Source organism: Rhinolophus ferrumequinum, chromosome 17 (assembly GCF_004115265.2).
Source record: "Rhinolophus ferrumequinum isolate MPI-CBG mRhiFer1 chromosome 17, mRhiFer1_v1.p, whole genome shotgun sequence".
In the NCBI taxonomy this organism is placed as follows: Eukaryota; Metazoa; Chordata; class Mammalia; order Chiroptera; family Rhinolophidae; genus Rhinolophus; species Rhinolophus ferrumequinum.
The window spans coordinates 48190668-48209209 of record NC_046300.1 but is presented as its reverse complement, the minus strand read 5'-3'; the positions used below and the strand labels follow the sequence as shown (position 1 = coordinate 48209209).

The 18542-nt window shown below is 35.8% G+C and overlaps 1 protein-coding gene across 20 annotated transcripts in view; it reads left to right on the top strand.

Moving 5' to 3' along the window:
• PBRM1 (polybromo 1) overlaps nt 1-18542 on the top strand; it is a 104853-nt gene that overhangs the window by 53584 nt on the left and 32727 nt on the right. For all 20 annotated transcript variants that reach the window (XM_033132530.1, XM_033132529.1, XM_033132523.1 and 17 more), the window contains 5 exons: nt 61-703; nt 4030-4241; nt 11841-12026; nt 12921-13078; nt 13704-13967. In XM_033132530.1, the coding sequence (XP_032988421.1) occupies nt 61-703; nt 4030-4241; nt 11841-12026; nt 12921-13078; nt 13704-13967 (1463 nt within the window). The remainder of the gene's footprint in view (nt 1-60; nt 704-4029; nt 4242-11840; nt 12027-12920; nt 13079-13703; nt 13968-18542) is intronic.

Genomic DNA, 18542 nt, shown 5'->3' with positions numbered 1-18542 from the left:
GACAAACTTAAGTTCATTTATTTCATTTTATCTATTTAACATTAAATCTCTTTTTTTTAGGTAGGAAGAGTGGCATTTCTCCAAAAAAATCAAAATACATGACTCCAATGCAGCAGAAGCTAAATGAAGTCTATGAAGCTGTAAAAAACTATACTGATAAGAGGGGTCGCCGCCTCAGTGCCATATTTCTGAGGCTTCCCTCCAGATCTGAGCTGCCTGACTACTATCTGACCATTAAAAAGCCTATGGACATGGAAAAAATTCGAAGTCACATGATGGCCAACAAATACCAAGATATAGACTCCATGGTTGAGGACTTTGTCATGATGTTTAACAATGCCTGTACATACAATGAGCCTGAGTCTTTGATCTACAAAGATGCCCTTGTCCTACACAAAGTCCTGCTGGAAACTCGGCGAGACCTAGAGGGAGATGAAGACTCTCATGTCCCAAATGTGACCTTGCTGATTCAAGAGCTTATTCACAATCTTTTTGTGTCTGTCATGAGTCATCAGGATGATGAGGGAAGATGCTATAGTGATTCCTTGGCAGAAATTCCTGCTGTGGATCCCAACTTCCCAAATAAACCTCCTCTTACTTTTGACATAATTAGGAAGAATGTTGAAAATAATCGTTACCGGCGTCTTGATTTATTTCAAGAGCACATGTTTGAAGTATTGGAAAGGGCAAGAAGGATGAATCGGTATGTTTTCAAAGCCATTTCTTTTTGAGAAAGTGTGATATTTAATGCAAAACAGAAGAAAATTCTGCTTTGATGTACTATTTCATCTTAGGTACATGATTACAGTTGGTGGGGTGCTAGTTTGAATTCTAAATAGACAGAACTTCTAGAGAGAAAGCATCTAGAGTAGTACTAATGAGAAGAGGGAGTAAAACGAAATTGAAGATCTGTTGAAAAGCATACACTCTTAAAATATAGCCTTTCACAAAACATTTTTAAAGGATAAAAAGTTTATAATTAGAAATAGTAACGATTTTCTTTTAAAGTTCGAGTTCAATTCAAGCATGCTTTAAAAAATCAAAACAGTTCTAAGGTATTAATCTGAGGTTCAACATTTAAATTTGATCACCATTTCAAGTACCTAAAAAGACTTACTTTTTCATCTCAGATTTCTCACTTTAAGTGCTTTCTGCAGGCATTAAATGTTCTAAAAGAAGCAATCAAATTTAAATTTCCATCAAATTTAAATTCCTTTTCAATTTGATTTATGGTATATCTTTGCCACACAATAGTATACTCAGCTGTTAAAACAGTTTCAGTTCAGTAATTACAATGTGTCTTCTGTGAGCTCTTGGACTCGCATGGGGGAATATAAAAAATTAAAGTTACAGATGCTACCTTCTTGTAGCTTACAGTCTATCATGCTGAGAGCTACACTTTTCGGCCATTGGTGTGGAGTAATTCCAGCTGGGGAATCTGTGATGCCTGCATTTGCTCTGGATCTTGAAAGAAAAATTAATAGTAATGTTTGCTGTTCCTATTAAGCATCTGCTGTCTGTAAATCACCTTGCTAAGTAAGCACTTCATGTAGATGACCACTAACCTTTATAACCTTTCAGGGTAGGTGATAATCTTCCCAGTTTGCATGTGAAAAAGGGCACAGAGAAGTTGTCCAAAGTCACACAACTAGTAAATGTGGTGGCTCATCATGTTCCCACTGTAGAGGGCTAGGACTGAGACTGTCATCAAGATACCAATCATGGAGCACAACTACAGATGATAAGGCTTGATCTCTGTGCTCTAAGAGCTTGAAGTCTGACAATTGGGATAGGACCTCTGCTTAGGGAAAAATAATTCCAAGCATGAGACAACATATTACTTGATATTTAGTAAAGATGGTGGAGTAAAGAACTCTCCACTAGAGCTCTAAAAAGGCTTGAGGCATCAGGGAGGAATGGGAGAATGGATGGGATTCACATAAGGCAAGTAGTATGAGTAAAGGCATAGGGTTAGAAAATGAATATGGTGTGTTCAAGCGACGGGTGGAATTTGGGTCAAATTGGCGAGACCCTTGAGTGACACATTTAGGAAATGGTCCTTATTCTTCAACAGTGGTAATAGAAATAAAGAGATAGACAGGAGGAGGGTCATCTTGCAGTCAAAGTCTGCATTAATTTATTATTTTCATTTATTCAACAAATGTTTATTGAGTGGTTACCAGTTGTGAGCATTATCTGGATGCATGGAATATACCAGTGCACAAAACAGACAAACCCTGCTTTCATGGAACTTAGATTTCTGTTCTTATTCTAAGTTACTTAAATAGTCCTTAAGTCTAAAGTCACTCCCCACCCCATCCCCAGTACATCCCCAGTACATTTGGGGGTTATTTCTGTGAGTCTTCCAAAGTACCTTTGTCTCTTAGATTATTAGGAACTCTGTTTATCTTACATAGGTGACATGAGTGTTTGTTTGTTTTTTACCCCCCTTACTATCCGCCCCCACTCCAGTTCAAGCTGTTGTTTCTCAGTCCAGTTGTGTAGGACACAGCTCCCTGGCCCATGCTGGTATTATAAGAGTTATTTCTTTTTCCATCTTGAGGTTTTGTTCTTGCACATGCAGAAAACACCTAGCCTCTTAGATTAACAAATTCTTCATTTACTTTGTTTAAATAAATAAAACAGAAAGGATATGTCAGACGTTTAATGGCTCTGTACAAAACTTCCATTACTAAACCACATGACGTGATGGAATTATAAATCTGCCCTTTCATTGTAACATGTATTACCAAAAGTATGATTTCACTTTTAATTTTATACTTAAAATTGTAAACTATTATAAAGTGAGTTTTAATTTTAAGTGGACAGTCTTCAGATATTTTATTGAGAAAACAGGCATCAAAGTAGTGTTGTAGGAGTTTCTTCCTTGGCCAGTTTTGTTTTTATTACTTTCCTGTAAGCATTAATATTTCTATAATCTGAAAAAAATTTTAAAACCTTTCTATAAACATCCATTTTGATTGTTATTGGCAGTGTTTTCAGATTGTTTCCCAGTTCACCTTTCCTGATGAGGAGAAGCATTCTGGAGACTGCTAAAATTTGATGCTCTAGTAATGAATGTTAGCAGGCAGCTGACTGGACTTGCTGTGCCTGCCACATTCCCCTGACTAGAATGTCTCCATGACTTCCGCTAATATTTCATCTGCAGTTACCTTTGTGAATAATTTCTCAGACCGTGGTATTCTTAGTTAATAGAATTATATTTAAGCCTTCCTCATATCACAGTGGATTAGAGATAGTAATAAAATTTCTTCTAGTCCAAATTCTGAAATTAGTTTGGCCCAGTCCTCTAATTTTATAAATGAGGAAAGTCTTTAAAAAGTGTTCAGTATGACACAGATCATTTTTTTCCATCTCTCACTGTGTTGTCTCTACTGGTTTTCCAGAATTATGTAGTTATTTCTGGGAAACTAAAATGAATACTGACTTTGAGACCTGTAACCATTATAGGATGTCCTTCATGATTTTGCTTGCAGTTTAGGTCAAATAATTCGCTGAATCCTACCAGCCTAGGCAACCATGATATATAAATCCAAAAAGAAGAAAGTGGACATTGCCTAAATCTTTTGTTAACACCTTATATAATATGTTGGTCCCTCAGTTAAGAGAGTAAAAAATTAACCCAAAGATTAGATGCAAGTAAATGTTGCACCTCGTTGGAGCCTAGTATAGTTCTTGATTCTGGCAGCCCCCTTCTGTTGCCAGAATCAACTGATGCATGTCCCATGTTTCCCCCCAGGAAGCTGTATGAGGCCTTTCCTTTTACATGAACTGTACTAGGAGCAAGCCTTCGGGAAAAGGAAACTGGTGGCATGAGGCTCACCAAGGAAAAATGACTCTTCAGATTCTGTTCTAATGAATTTCAAGGACATACCTTTCTTAGAACTGTGCAGAAGTCCCACTATATCAATTAACATATTAAAGAACCATTCAATAGAATTTAATGAATAATTGTGGTGTTTAAAAGAAATAGCTTGTGTGTCAATAGTACTCTTGGTGTTGTTATAGGACAGATTCTGAAATATATGAAGATGCAGTAGAACTTCAGCAGTTTTTTATTAAAATTCGGGATGAACTTTGCAAAAATGGAGAGATCCTTCTGTCCCCGGCACTCAGCTACACCACAAAACATTTGCATAATGATGTGGAGAAAGAGAAAAAGGAAAAATTGCCGAAAGAAATAGAGGAAGATAAACTAAAACGAGAAGAAGAAAAAAGAGGTTGGTTTCGTTTCATTTTATTAAATATAAAGAAATACTGAAGTCTTTTCTATCTGGTCTTATATTAGCTATGGAGAAGAGTCCTCCTGTTTGTGTAAGTGAAGACTCAGGGTATGTTGCCTCTTTCAAAATGAACATGGTAAGATGGAAATGTTTTTATTATTATCAATTTGGTCATTATACTGGAAAAGATTGGAAGATACATGTGACACAGCTGTTATCCTGATATTTCAGGAACAGAATCAATTAATTCACAAGTGTAAGAACTTAATACCTCCTAATACTTATTGGTAGATTAAAACCTAAGGGGCCTACCTGGATCCAAAAAGCATTTTTAGCACTGAGTGTATCAAGGTTCTGCCCCATCATTCAGCAGCATGGTTTTCCTCGTACAGACTCTAGGCCAGATAAGATTATATTTGGGGTGAACCTCATAAACGGGGAGAAAATTATTTTAATTGTATCAACCTAAAAATGTTAGAGTCACTTGCCAGAAGTAGGAACATTTTTAGAAATTGGACCATTTCTGATAAAGTTCAAATTCACGTAGATACCTAGAATACATGATTTTCCAAGAGTTACCATGTTTCCCCCGAAATAAGACCTAGCCTGACAATCAGCTCTAATGCGTCTTCTGGAGCAAAAATTAATATAAGACCTGGTATTACGTTATTATATTATATTATATTATATTATATTATATTATATTATATATTATGCTGTATTATATTAATTATATAAGACCCAGTCTTGTAGTAAAATTAGACTGGGTCTTATAATAATTTTTGCTTCAAAAGATGCATTAGAACTGATTGTCCGGCTAGGTCTTATTTTTGGGGAAACACAGTATATTAGTCTTGAGTATCAAATCTGCTCCTTAGGGTAATTTTTTTCCTTAGGCAAGAAAACTAAAGAAGTTGATTTGAAGCAAGTTTTCATAAGCAGTGGTATATGCAAAAAAGAAAAAGGAACCTGTTAGGTGAGAATAATTTTACCAGCATAGCGCTAGCGGCAAAAACCATCAGCTTTGCTGCCAGAGGGGATATACTCATTCAGGATGGTGATTCAGGGGGTGAGGGGTGTCTGTTTCTTTGCTAGCTAAAAGTGGTTGATGCAGAAATCAGTGGGATAAACCTGCAGCTTTACTAGCCTGAGATTACAGGGGGGTTGAGAATGTCCTGGCTATTAGCCATAGAATGGCTAAGATAAGCTTTTCACACATTCTTAGGTAACTAGAAAACTATGCATGTGCAAGAAGGATATGAGACCACTGGACAAATTGCAAATGCAAGGGATACTTGAAAGTTGTTTACAACTTGGAATGCATCCCCCAAGCCACATATATAGATCAATCATCAGAGAGTTAATCCTTACAGATTTGAGGTACTTGAGTGCAGTCTTCACCTAAATCATTGGCTGACCCTTAGCTCTACAGACTTAGGAGCAACCCTTCATGTCATGTGTCCTAGTATACTTAAAATGGGATTCTCGGAAGAGAGAAGAGAAAGAAGAGGAGAGAAGTATTTGAGCATATAATGGCTGAAAACGTCTCAAATTTGATGAAAAATGTTAACATACAACTCCAAGAACACCAAATAAGAGAACCACATCTAGGAACATCATAATCAAACTGCTGAAAGAAAAAATCTTGAAAGCAGCAAAACGACTCATCATGTCCAAGAAAACAACAATAGGATAATGGCTTGTAAGAAATAATAGAGGCCAAATAGCAATGGAATGATATTCAAAGGGGAAAAAAACTGAACCAAGAATTTTTTGTGTCCAGCAAAACTATCCTTCAGAAATAAAGCTGAAATAAGACATTCCCAGATAAACAAAAACTGAAGAGAATTCACTGCTGGCAGATCTTCCCTATAAAATAATACTTAAGAGCTTTTGGCCAAAAGAAAAGGACACCCAGTGGTAACTCAAATCTACAAAAAGTACTGAAGAGTACTGGAAATGGTAAATATGTAGGTAAATGTAAAAGACGATGTCTGCATTTTTTTCACTTTTCTTAATTTCTTTTAAAAACATTACCTGTTTAAAGGAATGATTACAACACAATTGTTAGGTATATAATATTTATAGAAGTAAGTACAACAGGTCCTCGAATAACATCATTTTGTTCAGCATCATTTTGTTATAATGTTGATGAAATGCCATAGAAACTTAACTCTTGTTTACATCAAGCAACCTATGGTAAAACTGGTTTTGTTATATGTCGTTTTGCTTGAAGTTGCAGAACCTATTGACGATGCTAAGTGAGAAATGACTGTATGTGACAGTAATATTACAAAGGAATGAAGCTATATTGGCGCAAAGTTGCAATATTTAATGAAATTAAGTCAGTATTAACCTGAAGTAGGTGGTGATAAGTTAAAGATGCATATTGTAATGTAACTTAAAAAGTAAAAAATGTCAACACAGGAATTAAAATGATACTCTGAAAATGTTTGCTTAACATAAATGAAGGCAGTAAAGGCGGAAAGAGGAACAAAAAGACAAAAGATATAAAAAAACAAAATAGCAGGCATGAATTCAGTACCTTACATATTGTTAATAGATTAAACACTCCAATCAAAAGGCATAGATTATCAGACTGAATTTAAAAACTAAGATCCAACTATATGCTGTCTATAAGAGAATCATTTTAGATTGAAAGACACAAATAGGTTGAAACGAAAAGGAGGGGAAAGATATACCATGAAAATAATAACAGTGAATTGGAGTGGCTATATTAATATCAGAAAAACAGACTTTAAGAGAAGAAATATTTACTAGAGATAAAGAGAGATATTTCATAACGTTAAAAGAGTCAAGACATTGGCAACATGCAGTATTTATAAATGTATATACACTTAACAGTGGAGCCCCAAAATACATGAAGCAAAAACTGACAGAATTGAAAAGAGAAATAGTTCAACAATTATAGTTTCAATACTCCTTTCTCAGCAATTGATAGACCAACTAGACCAAAAATCAGTAAAAATATAGAAGACTTGAATAACATTGCTATGGACTGAATGTTTGTGTCCTCCCCAAAAGTCGTATGTTATAGCCTAATCTCCAATGTGATGGTATTTGGAGGTGGGCCTTTTAGGAAGTAATTAAGTTTGGATGTGGTCAGGGGTTGGAGCCACCACGATGGATTAGTGCCATTACAAGTGGATGAAGAGCAGAAAGTAGGCTCTCATCAGACACCAAATTGTCTGGTGCCTTGATCTTGGAGTTCCCAGTCTCCAGATCTGTGAGAAATGAATGTTTATCGTTGAAGCCATCCAGTGTATGGTGGGATTTTGTTACAGTAGCCTGAGCTGGCTGTCAACCAACTTGATGTAACTGACATGTGTAAAACTGCACCCAGTGACTGCGGTATACATTCTTGTCAAGACGGATGGACCATATACTAGGTCGTAAAACAAGTTTCAAAAAATTTAAAAGGATTGCAATTATACCAAGTTTGTTCTCTGAGCACAATGGGATAAGATTAGAAATCAGCAACAGAAAAAATATCTAGAAAATCCCCAAATATTTGGAAATTAAGCACTGGACTTCTAATTAACCATGGAACAAAGATATCACAAGGGCAATTTAAAAAATCTTTAATGAAAATGAAAGCACAATATACTAAAATTTATGGGATATAGCTAAAGCAGTCCTTAGAAGAAAATTTATAGCTTTAAATATGTATATTAGGAAGCAATAAAGATCTAAAATCTATGCTTCCACCTCAAGAAGTTGTAAAACAAAGAGCAACTCAAACCCAAAATAGAGGAAATAATAAACATCAGAATGGAAATCAGTGAAAGAAAAAAACAGAAAAGCCAGTGCTATAATGGGTATGATGTTTGGGACTACACATATTGTTTCTACTGACAAAATTTTTTATAGGCATTTTTTTAAGTTTAGTTGACACTTTTCCTGTCAATGCAAAATTAAATGACAGCTGCTCCTAAGGCAGTTCACAGAGTATGGCCTCTAGGCAAGCAGCATCACCGTCATCTGAGAACTTGTTAGGAATGCAAATTCTCTGGTCCCACTCCAGACCTACCAATTCTGAAACTCTGAGGGTAGAACCCAGCAATGTATCTGTGTTTTAACAAGTCACATAGGTTGCTCTGATGCACACTTAAGTCTGGGAATCATTGCTCTGAGGCCTTAGATTTAATGAGTGCAGAAGCAAGAACTTCATGGAACCTGCCTGCCTTCTTGGTGGATTAACAATGATATGTGAACCCATTATCTGATATGGTGGTACATTCTGGAGAAAAGGCAGTACTGACATTTTAAAGACTATTGGTCACTGCCCTTGACTGATCCTTAAGTACCAGGAAATATTTCCAATGACTTAACCTATGAAGAAGACCTATGGTAGAAAAGCAGAGCCACATAAGGAAAAAGATAGTAGGAGATTTTCGTTCCTTTCCCATCACTGTACCTATTCCATGAGCCTGGGGGCATTTGCTGACTAGAGGAAAGGGAGCCCTGCTGCATAGAGCTGCTTTCTGAGGCTGTCAGCATCCCTGTTAATCTCTCTTTTTTTTGCACTAACTCAGACTATATTTCTCAGCAGAGTGACTGAAAGTAGGTAAGAAGTGGTGCTTTGCCATAGAATGTGAAGTCAGCACTAAAAGGACTGAATAGGAAAGGCTACAGAAGCAGGGTACTCTGAGGGTTATTGTAACTAGTTATTTCTAGCCATCAGAGAACTACAGTCTGCTTCGGATCTTCCTCTCAGGTGACTTTATGAATATTAAAGGACAGCAAAACACCAGAAAGTAAGATAGTGGTTGTGTATATCAGTCAGGAACCCTCGTACATTGTTGGTGGAAATGTAAAGTGGTGTATCCACTATGGAAAACAGTATGGCAATTCTTTAAAAAGTTCAACATTGAATTACCATATGATCCATTAGTTCCACTTCTAGGTATATACCCAGAAGAACTGAAAGCAGTGACTCAAACAGATACTTGTATACCAGTGTTTGTAACAGCATTATTCACAATAGCCAAAAGGCAGAAACATGTCCATCGACAGATAAATGTATAAACAAAATGTGCTATATACATACATGCAATGGAATATTATTCAGCCACAAAACATAATGAATGTCTTACACATGCTACAAACATGAATGAACCTTGAAAACATGCTAACTAAAATAAGTCAGACATAAAAGGACAAATACTGTATGAGTCCACTTATAACAAGTACCTAGAATGGCAAATTTATAGAGACAGAAAAATTAGAGGTTACTAGGGTTGGGAGGAGGAGAAATAAGGAGTTATTACTTAATGGTTAGAGTTTCTGTTTGGAGTAGAGAAAAAGTTTTGGCAATAGATGGTGGTTATAGTTGGACAACATTGTGAATGTAATTAATGCCATTGAATTATACACTTAAAGATGGTCCAAAAATGGCAAATTTTATGTGACATATTTTACCACAATTTAAAAAATAAATATGTAATATACCAGAATCATTGAATTGTATTCTTTAATAGGTTAATTATATGATGTGTGTTATATTTCAATAAAGCTGTTAAAAAATGATAGCAATGGGGCATCTATGTAACATCTACGTTAAACAACAGATGTTTAACGATACAGACTTGCAACAAGTAGTAAATAAGTCATAGAGATTTAATGCACAGTATAATGTATACAGACAAGAACATTGTACTATAATTATGTAATGTGATAAATATGGCTGCAATAGCAACAATGTATAAATGTATCAAAGTAACACTTTGTGCACCTTAAATTTACACATTATAGGTCAAATTTCTTCAATTAAAAAATTTTAATGATAACAAAAAGGAAACATTTAGAGAATGAATAGAAGATGAAGTTGGAGAAATCTCTGGAACAGAACAAATGGAAATAAAGAAAAGGATAACTAAAGATCAGCTCTGGAGGGCTAAATCCAAATAACTGCAGAATATAGTTTTGTTACATTTTTTGCCACTATATATACATATAACAAGGATCCCCTTTCTTCTACTTTCCAGTAACATTTTCTCTTATTTCCTTCTGAGACTTCAACTGCCAAATTGTCTATTTCTCTACCTACAGTCTATACAAGGCAACCTAAGGCAAATTTTCTGTCATCATCCTCAGAATTCTTTTAATCTCTGCTTACTACCTGATTCCAAAGTCAATAGATATTTGTTATAGTAACATTCCTATACCAGGTACCAAAATCTTATCTAAATATCAGCTCAAAAATCCCAAATCTCATTATTTAAACCATCTAAATTCAGTACATGGGCTCTGAGTGGAGCCATCCTAGGACACAGTTGCTCTCCATTTGTGAACCTGTGAAACTAAAAGACAAGTTTTCTGCTCCTACAGTATAGGGATGGGACTAGAGGATAACAGAGACATTCCCATTGAAAGGGAGAAATGAAAGAAAAAAACAATCATTGCTCCCCAGCAATTACAAAATCCAGCCGAGCAATCTTCATTAGGTTTCAGGGCCTGGAAATAGCCTTTGTGGCTCACTCAGTACTTTGCCCTCTGAATCATCCTGTTTCATGAAAGGTAGCTTGTGTTTGCAGCTGAGTTGTTGAATCAGCCTGTTTTCCTGTCTCTAGAATTTTGGGGGTTTAACAGCCTTCTTTCATTGTGTACTCTCTATTCCCTAAGCCCAGCTGACAGTATTGCTGCTGGCATAAAATTCTCAAGAACTTTGTGAATCTGCTGCACATGTCATGGGGATTCATTTGATTAATCAAATACTAGATAACATTCCATCAAAATTGGCAAAGCTTTAACAAAAATATAATGGTCTAGTATACCAGTGTTAGAGAACCTTGTGGCCAAATAATGAAGGACTTAAATTGGTATAGACTTTTAGGGGTCACTTTGGATATGCACTTAAGAAAACATTTAAAATGCTTACTTCTAGCTGTTCCATTTATGGAAAATTATCCTAAGGAAGTAATCAAAGATGTGGGCAGAGCTTTATTCTCAAAAAAAAAGCAAAACCCAAAGAAAACAAAAAACTGGTATTTGCAAATGATGGCTTGTACTAGAGCCATTTAAAAGTCTTACTTAACAAAAAAATAAAAGTATCATTGGAAAACATTTCACCTGAGGAAATGCTCATGACATATTAAATGTATTCATACATAGTTTATTGTATGTTATATAATGTACATATTCCATATTTCCTGAATTGAACGAATCCATTGTGTCATATCCATGTAATAACCTTTAGGGAAAAAAATTTCAGAGGCGTTAAGATGGAGATGAAGTACATACAAGATTATCTCTAGGATTACATGATTTGCAAGTGACCTATTCTTTATACCTTTCTATATCATCCAGAGTGACTACACTGAGCATGTGTTATTATAATAATTTTTATTTTGTAGATCCTTTATATATGTATGTATTTAAATTAATGGCAGTTGGATATAATTCAAGAAGGCAATTTTGCGTAGAGGCTATTGGGAATATGGGTATCATAGTGTTTGTCCTTAATCCTGCCTTTGAATATCTAGAAAAGAATTAAATGTATTAGTATGTTGTTTGAATCCTACATCAGATCCCAACATCCCTTTAATGAGAACCTTTTTGTCTTTTTTACCTAAGAGGCTGAAAAAAGTGAAGATTCCTCGGGTTCTGCAGGCCTCTCGGGCTTACATCGCACATACAGCCAGGACTGCAGCTTTAAGAATAGCATGTATCATGTTGGAGATTACGTCTATGTAGAGCCTGCGGAGGCCAACCTACAACCACATATAGTCTGTATTGAAAGATTGTGGGAAGATTCTGCTGGTAAGTTCATTTTAAATCAAAGGGAAGATTGGAGAGAGGTGACGCTTTTATTCCTTGGTTCTCAGGAAAGAAAAATGTAACTCAGACATTTTTATATTTTCTAACAATAGTTGTTCTACAATGTATAAGTAAATATAAGTAAGCATTCACTATATTAAAAATGCAGGATCTAGCACTTTGGAGCAGTGGTACAGTTGAATCAAAAGAAATGTAACTTCTTGAAGTCTAATTGAGATTTATTCATTCAACTATACTTGTTAAAAACACACATGAGCCAAAGTCTGTAGGATGGCAGAGATTCAGAAAAACAAAGGCTCATGTTTTGCCCCTGGCAAAAATCACTCCAACAAAAGTCACAAATAAAAAATTATAGAGAGACATGTGCCTTGGCTTAGAATTTGATTTCAAAAAGGCTTCCTAGAACAATTGCCTTTAACCTGAGACATGGAAAATGAATAGGAGTTAATGAAGGCAAAAACAGGCAGAAATATGATTCAGGCAATCCAATTTTTTCGGTTATTCATCATGTGACATACTTTTGTATTTCTTCATCACCTGAGTTCTAAAAATGTCCTTCAGTATATTTATATCTTTATTAATGTGCATAGTTTTAGGTGTGTCCTGACCCTAGCAGAGGAGAGTAGGTCTCATCACCTTCCTCATTATATATATTATACATCTTTTAATATAAGGGGAAAAGTAGCACTTTTTTTTTTTTTAGGCCTTATTTCACTTCATTATTTGTAAGTATTATTTCTTTCAAGATAATAAGGAACCGTGGCGTAAAAAGCACATTGGTAGGTTCAGGCCATCGCAGAATGGATGGAGTATTTTCTTATTTTGCAAATAATATGTGATTTCTGTTCAATGTAATTCTCTCTTTTTGTTTTTGAGGTGAAAAATGGTTATATGGCTGTTGGTTTTACCGACCAAATGAAACATTCCATCTGGCTACACGAAAATTTCTAGAAAAAGAAGTTTTTAAGAGTGACTATTACAATAAAGTTCCTGTTAGTAAAATTCTAGGAAAATGTGTGGTCATGTTTGTCAAGGTAAGAAACACATTAGTCCCCAGATTATAAATGATTCCATGGGAATAAAGTGTACATTAAAAAATTTATATTTACAAAATGACAAGCTCTGTTTTAAACTGTTTGGGGGGGGGAATTAAGCTGTGTCTCTATGGCTGTATGTAAAGATTTAGGAAGCAATTAACCTGAATATAAAGCTGAAAGACCATTTGCTGCCTACACTGTGTAGCTGTGTGCAGTCAGCTTAAATATTTTTATATTACCAGACTAATTTTTAAGGTTTACATTTTCTGAAAGATCATTATAAATTGTCGGTGTGGTTTTTAAGTAATGTGTACTTTTTGTGCATCTGACACAGGCACATAAGCCCTGCCCACAGCTTTAAGCAACATTATAGCTGTATGAAATACTAATATGTTTTCAAAGGGACAATTGTTAGACTATATAAGCTAAAGAGTATGTATTTAATAAAATCATTCTGAAGCAAGAAAATACTACTAGATCTCTAGCTTTACCATTTGTCATTAACTGTCAGAAAGTCTTAACAGTTTAACTTTTGTTAGTTTGGTTGGTGTGTATTTTTGGTTTTTTGGTTGATTGGTTTTCAGAAAATTCAGCTGATTAATTTTATTCTTATATCCCCCAGGAATACTTTAAATTATGCCCAGAAAACTTTCGAGATGAGGATGTTTTTGTCTGTGAATCACGGTATTCTGCCAAAACCAAGTCTTTTAAGAAAATTAAACTGTGGACCATGCCCATCAGCTCAGTTAGGTTTGTTCCTCGAGATGTGCCCTTGCCTGTGGTCCGAGTGGCCTCTGTATTTGCAAATGCAGATAAAGGGGATGATGAGAAGAACACAGACAACTCAGAGGACAGTCGAACTGAAGACAGTTTTAACTTGGAAAAGGTAGGTAATAGCCACACAGAAAAGAATTTTACATTACAAAATATCTATTCCAGAAAATAAACTAATAAAGTATTCAAATTCAGCATTAGGAAAAGAATACAATATAAAACCTTAGCCAAACACAAAAAGAGAACTATAAAGGAAAGACAGAAATTAATACTTACTAAACAGAACAGTAGAATTTAAAAGTAAATCCAAGTGCTAATTATTTGACAATTCCAATGAGATAAACTCCCAACTATTCTAATAAAGAAAAAAGAAGGGAATTAAGCTCAGACATACAAAATGTGGAAGAAATTTAAAAGCTTATACATTTCTGTTAATAAATTTGAAAGCCTGAATAAAATGAATAATTTTCTAGGATAGTATAAATTACTGAAGTGGAATATAGAAGAGATATATAAGTAGACAACAACATGAAGAAATTTTTTTAATTGTCAAAGAGCTAACCCTGAAGAGTACTCAGGTCTGGTAATTCCATGGGTGGATTATTTTAACCCTATAAGGGACCTGTAATTATAATGCTTTTTAAATTATTTCATTGCATAGAGAACAGAGAAACTTCCCAATTTGTTTTATAGAGCTAGAATAATCTTGATTCCAAAGCTTGACAAAATAAGAACAAATAGTATAGTTCAGTCTCACTTATAAATATTGATGCAAAAAATACTTGGGGAGAAAAGTATTTTTATGAGTGAAATCAAGTTAATTATTAAAGAACATGACCAAGTAGTTTATTCTAAGAATGCAAGGATTGTTCAAAATTAGGAAAACTCATTAATATATTTCATTAGATTAATAGATTAAAGGAGAAATTATTTGATAAAGTACACTGTCTTAATGTTCTTAAGTTTTTAAAAGTTAGACATTTCCTCAAAATGATTTTTTTAAAAATTATTTTTGTGCTAAAGCCATTAAAGAAATTCCCTTTCAAGTCATGCACATGACAGAAGTGCTTGCTATAACATTATCTATAGTTTTCTAAACATAGCCAATGCAGTTAGACAATTAAAAGTAATAAAAATATTGACAATAAAGAGGCAAGATTTGTTTTGCAGAAAATGAAAAGTTTTTAAAACAGAATTCAACAAGTAGAAATTTCAAAATCTATATACAATAGCTTTCTTATATAAACATAACAATAATTCATAAGACTTTTGAAGGTAAAAATGAAAACATTGAATATACTTTAGTAGCTGTTAGAAAAATTATATGAAAAAAATACCTAATTCACATTAACAACAAAATAGATTAAGAAATGACCTTAAAAGGGTATATGGAACCTGTGGGAAGCAAAACAGTCAAGTCAAGGACATACGAGACTTAAAAAAATTGTATTTGGAATTTGACAAAATTATTCTAACATTCTTATGAAAGAATAAATATGTGAGAGTCACGAGAAAAAGAAGAGAAAAAGAATATTCGAGAATGTTTTCGAAATGGCAGAGTAAGTAAACACTGTGCTTGCGTCCTCTCACAATCACATCAGAATTACAAGTAAACTACAGAGCAGCCACCATTGAGAACCGCCTGCAGTGTAGCTGAGCAGAAATTCGATAACTAAGGATATACAGAAGAAGCCACCTCAAGACTAGTAGGAGGGGCAGAGACACGGAATGGACTGGTCCCACACCTATGTGTGGCAGTTAAAGATCAGGAGGGATATCTCAGCTGTGGAGGTTCCCAAGAGGAGCAAAGAGTCACAGCCCCACACCAGGCTCCTCAGTGTAGGGTTCCTGTGCTGGGAAAAGAAGTCCCCACAACTTCTGGCTGTGAAAAGCATCGGAGATTGTGGCTGAGTGAGACAGGGCAGCTGGAGACCCAGGTGTTTCTTTTAAAGGGCCTGTGCACAGACTTACTGACGGACTCACTCTCTCTGAACTCCAGCGCTAGGGCAGCAGCTCAAAAGGCGCCAGGGACATTCGGGGAGGAAATGAATTGTCTGGCTGCTGGGTGAGGGTTGGAGGGGCATCTTTCTCCCAGACAAAAGTGCTGGCAGAAGCCATTGTTTCTTTGTTGAGCCCCCCTCCCACTGTACATAAGCAGTGGGGCACCGTATCTGAGTGTCCATCAACCTGGCTAACACCATTATCCCGCCCTGGTGATTTGCTGAAATCCCGCCCCACCCAACTTTGGGGCCCACCCAAGCCACTTCCAGTGGCTTTTCCATACAAACAGCCTGTTTGGACTCATGCTGCAGACTTTCCTAAAATCTCTCAAAGGTTCACAAACCAGCAGTATCTGTCCTTAGTGTGCCTTGTACTTCTTGCTAAGCAGCCTCAAGCTGGGCACTAGTGGCAGCCAGCCTTGGGTCGCAGCTTAGCCTCTACCAGGCATTTCCAAGGCCAGAGCGGATGGTGTCCACTGGTGGATTGCTTTGTGGCTCATTCCAGGTGACCCAGAGCAGGGTATGGACTATGGCTGAAATTGGCCTGCAGTGGAGCCTCTTCCAGGAGATCCTAGGGCCAACATGCTTGGTGGCTGGCTTCAGACTAAGCACTACCCAGCCACCTCCAAGCACAAACACTCAAATGATTGGGCAGGCACCAGACCCCCAATGAAGTAAATCAGACCCTGCATAGCTGCTCCACTGTAATCATGGCCAGTCGTCATGGGTACCAGAAGAAGAGAGAAAGCAAGCAGCTGAAACCTATTTGAAGAAATAATGACAGAAAACTTCCCCAACCTGGTGAAGGAAATAGACATACAAGCCCAAGAAATGAAGAGAGTCCCAAACAAGATGAACTCAAAGAGGCCCACACCAAGACACATCATAATTAAAATGTTAAAGGTTAAAGACAAAGAAGCTTAAAAGCAGCAAGAGAAAAGCAATTAGTTACCTATAAGGGAGCTCCTTATAGGAGCTAATTTCTCAACAGAAACTTTGCAGGCCAGGAGAGTTTGGCAGGAAATATTCCAAGTGAAGAAAAGCAAGGTCTAACAACCAAGATTACTCTATCCAGCAAAGCTGTCATTTAGAATAGAAGGGCAGATGAAGAGCTTCCCACATAATAAAAAGCTAAAGGAGTTCATCACCACCAAACCAGTATTACAAGAAATGTTTAAGGGACTTCTTTAAGAAGAAGGGGAAAAATCAAAAATATGATTAATAAAATAACAATAATGGCATGGCTGGTTGGCTCAGTATTTAGAGCGTGGTGTTCATAACACCACGGTCACCGGTTTGATTCCCACATGGGCCAGTGAGTTGCACCCCCCAAAACTAGATTGAAAACCACAACTTGACGTGGAGTTGATGGGTCCTGGAAAAACACACTGTTCCCCAGTATTCCCCAATAAAAAATTTTTTAAAAAGTAATAACAGTAACTACATATTTATCAAGTATTTAAAATGTAAACTGATTAAATGCTCCTCAAAAGACATAGGGTGGCTGAATGGACAAGAACGCAAGACCCGTACATATGCTGCCTACAGGAGACTCACTTCAGATCAAAAGACAGACTGAAAGTAAAGGGATGGAAAAAGGTATTTCATGAAAATGGAAACAAACAAAAAGCTGGCGTAGCAATACTTATACCAGACAAAAATAGACTTTAAAACAAAGGCTACAGCAGGAGACAGAGACCCAATAATCCCACTTCTAGGTATTTATCTGAAGAAACCCAAACTCTACTTCAAGGGGACAAAAAAAAAATAAACAAACAACAAACTCACAGAACACTTTGAGGGTTGCCGGATTGGAGGGGGGTTGGGACCTAGGTGAAAAAGGGAAAGGGATTAAGAAGTACAAGTTGGTAGTTACAAAATATTCATGGGGATGTAAAGTATAGCCTAAGGAATATAATCAATATTGTAATAATTATGTATAGTAGTAGAGGATGGGTACTAGATTTATTGGGGTGGTCATCTCATAAGTTATATAAATGTCTAATCAAGTTATATAAATGTACTATGTTGTACACATAAAACTAACTAATTGAAAACTTTAAAAAAGTATTTTTAAAAATTAAGTTTAATTAAGATTAAATAAAATTTAAAATTAAGTTCTTCAGTCACACTAACCACATTTCAAATGGTTAGTGACCACATGTAGTTAGTGGCTACTTTATCATTCTCAGTCCCTTTTTAATTTTCTGTGTAACATTTACACCACATGAAAATTGCTGTTTATCTGTATCTTTACTAACAAACTTAAGTGTTTAAGTTTTGTCTTTCTTTCCACACAGAAGTATATTCTGTGAGGTCAAGAACCATACTTGGCATATTCACCCTGGGGCCTACTTAGTAAAAGTTTAATTGATTAGCTAATTAATTAAAGGTTCTTGCTGTATTACGTTTTCTTACAAACTGAAGGTGGCAGATTGAATGGCAGAACCATCCATGTCAAATGGAAATTTCAAGCAAGAATTCTTAGAGAGAGAGGAAAGATATTTCACTTTCTCTATTGGTGATACATCCTAGAAATGGTTAATGTGGAGGGGTGCTTCAATTTCACATTTAGGAAACTATACAAATGTCTGAATTAGAGGGTTGAGGATCTGGAGTCACACCTACCTTGATGATCTAAAATCCCTGCTTTTTGGTATAGGAGTAATAATCTTATACTATTCTTT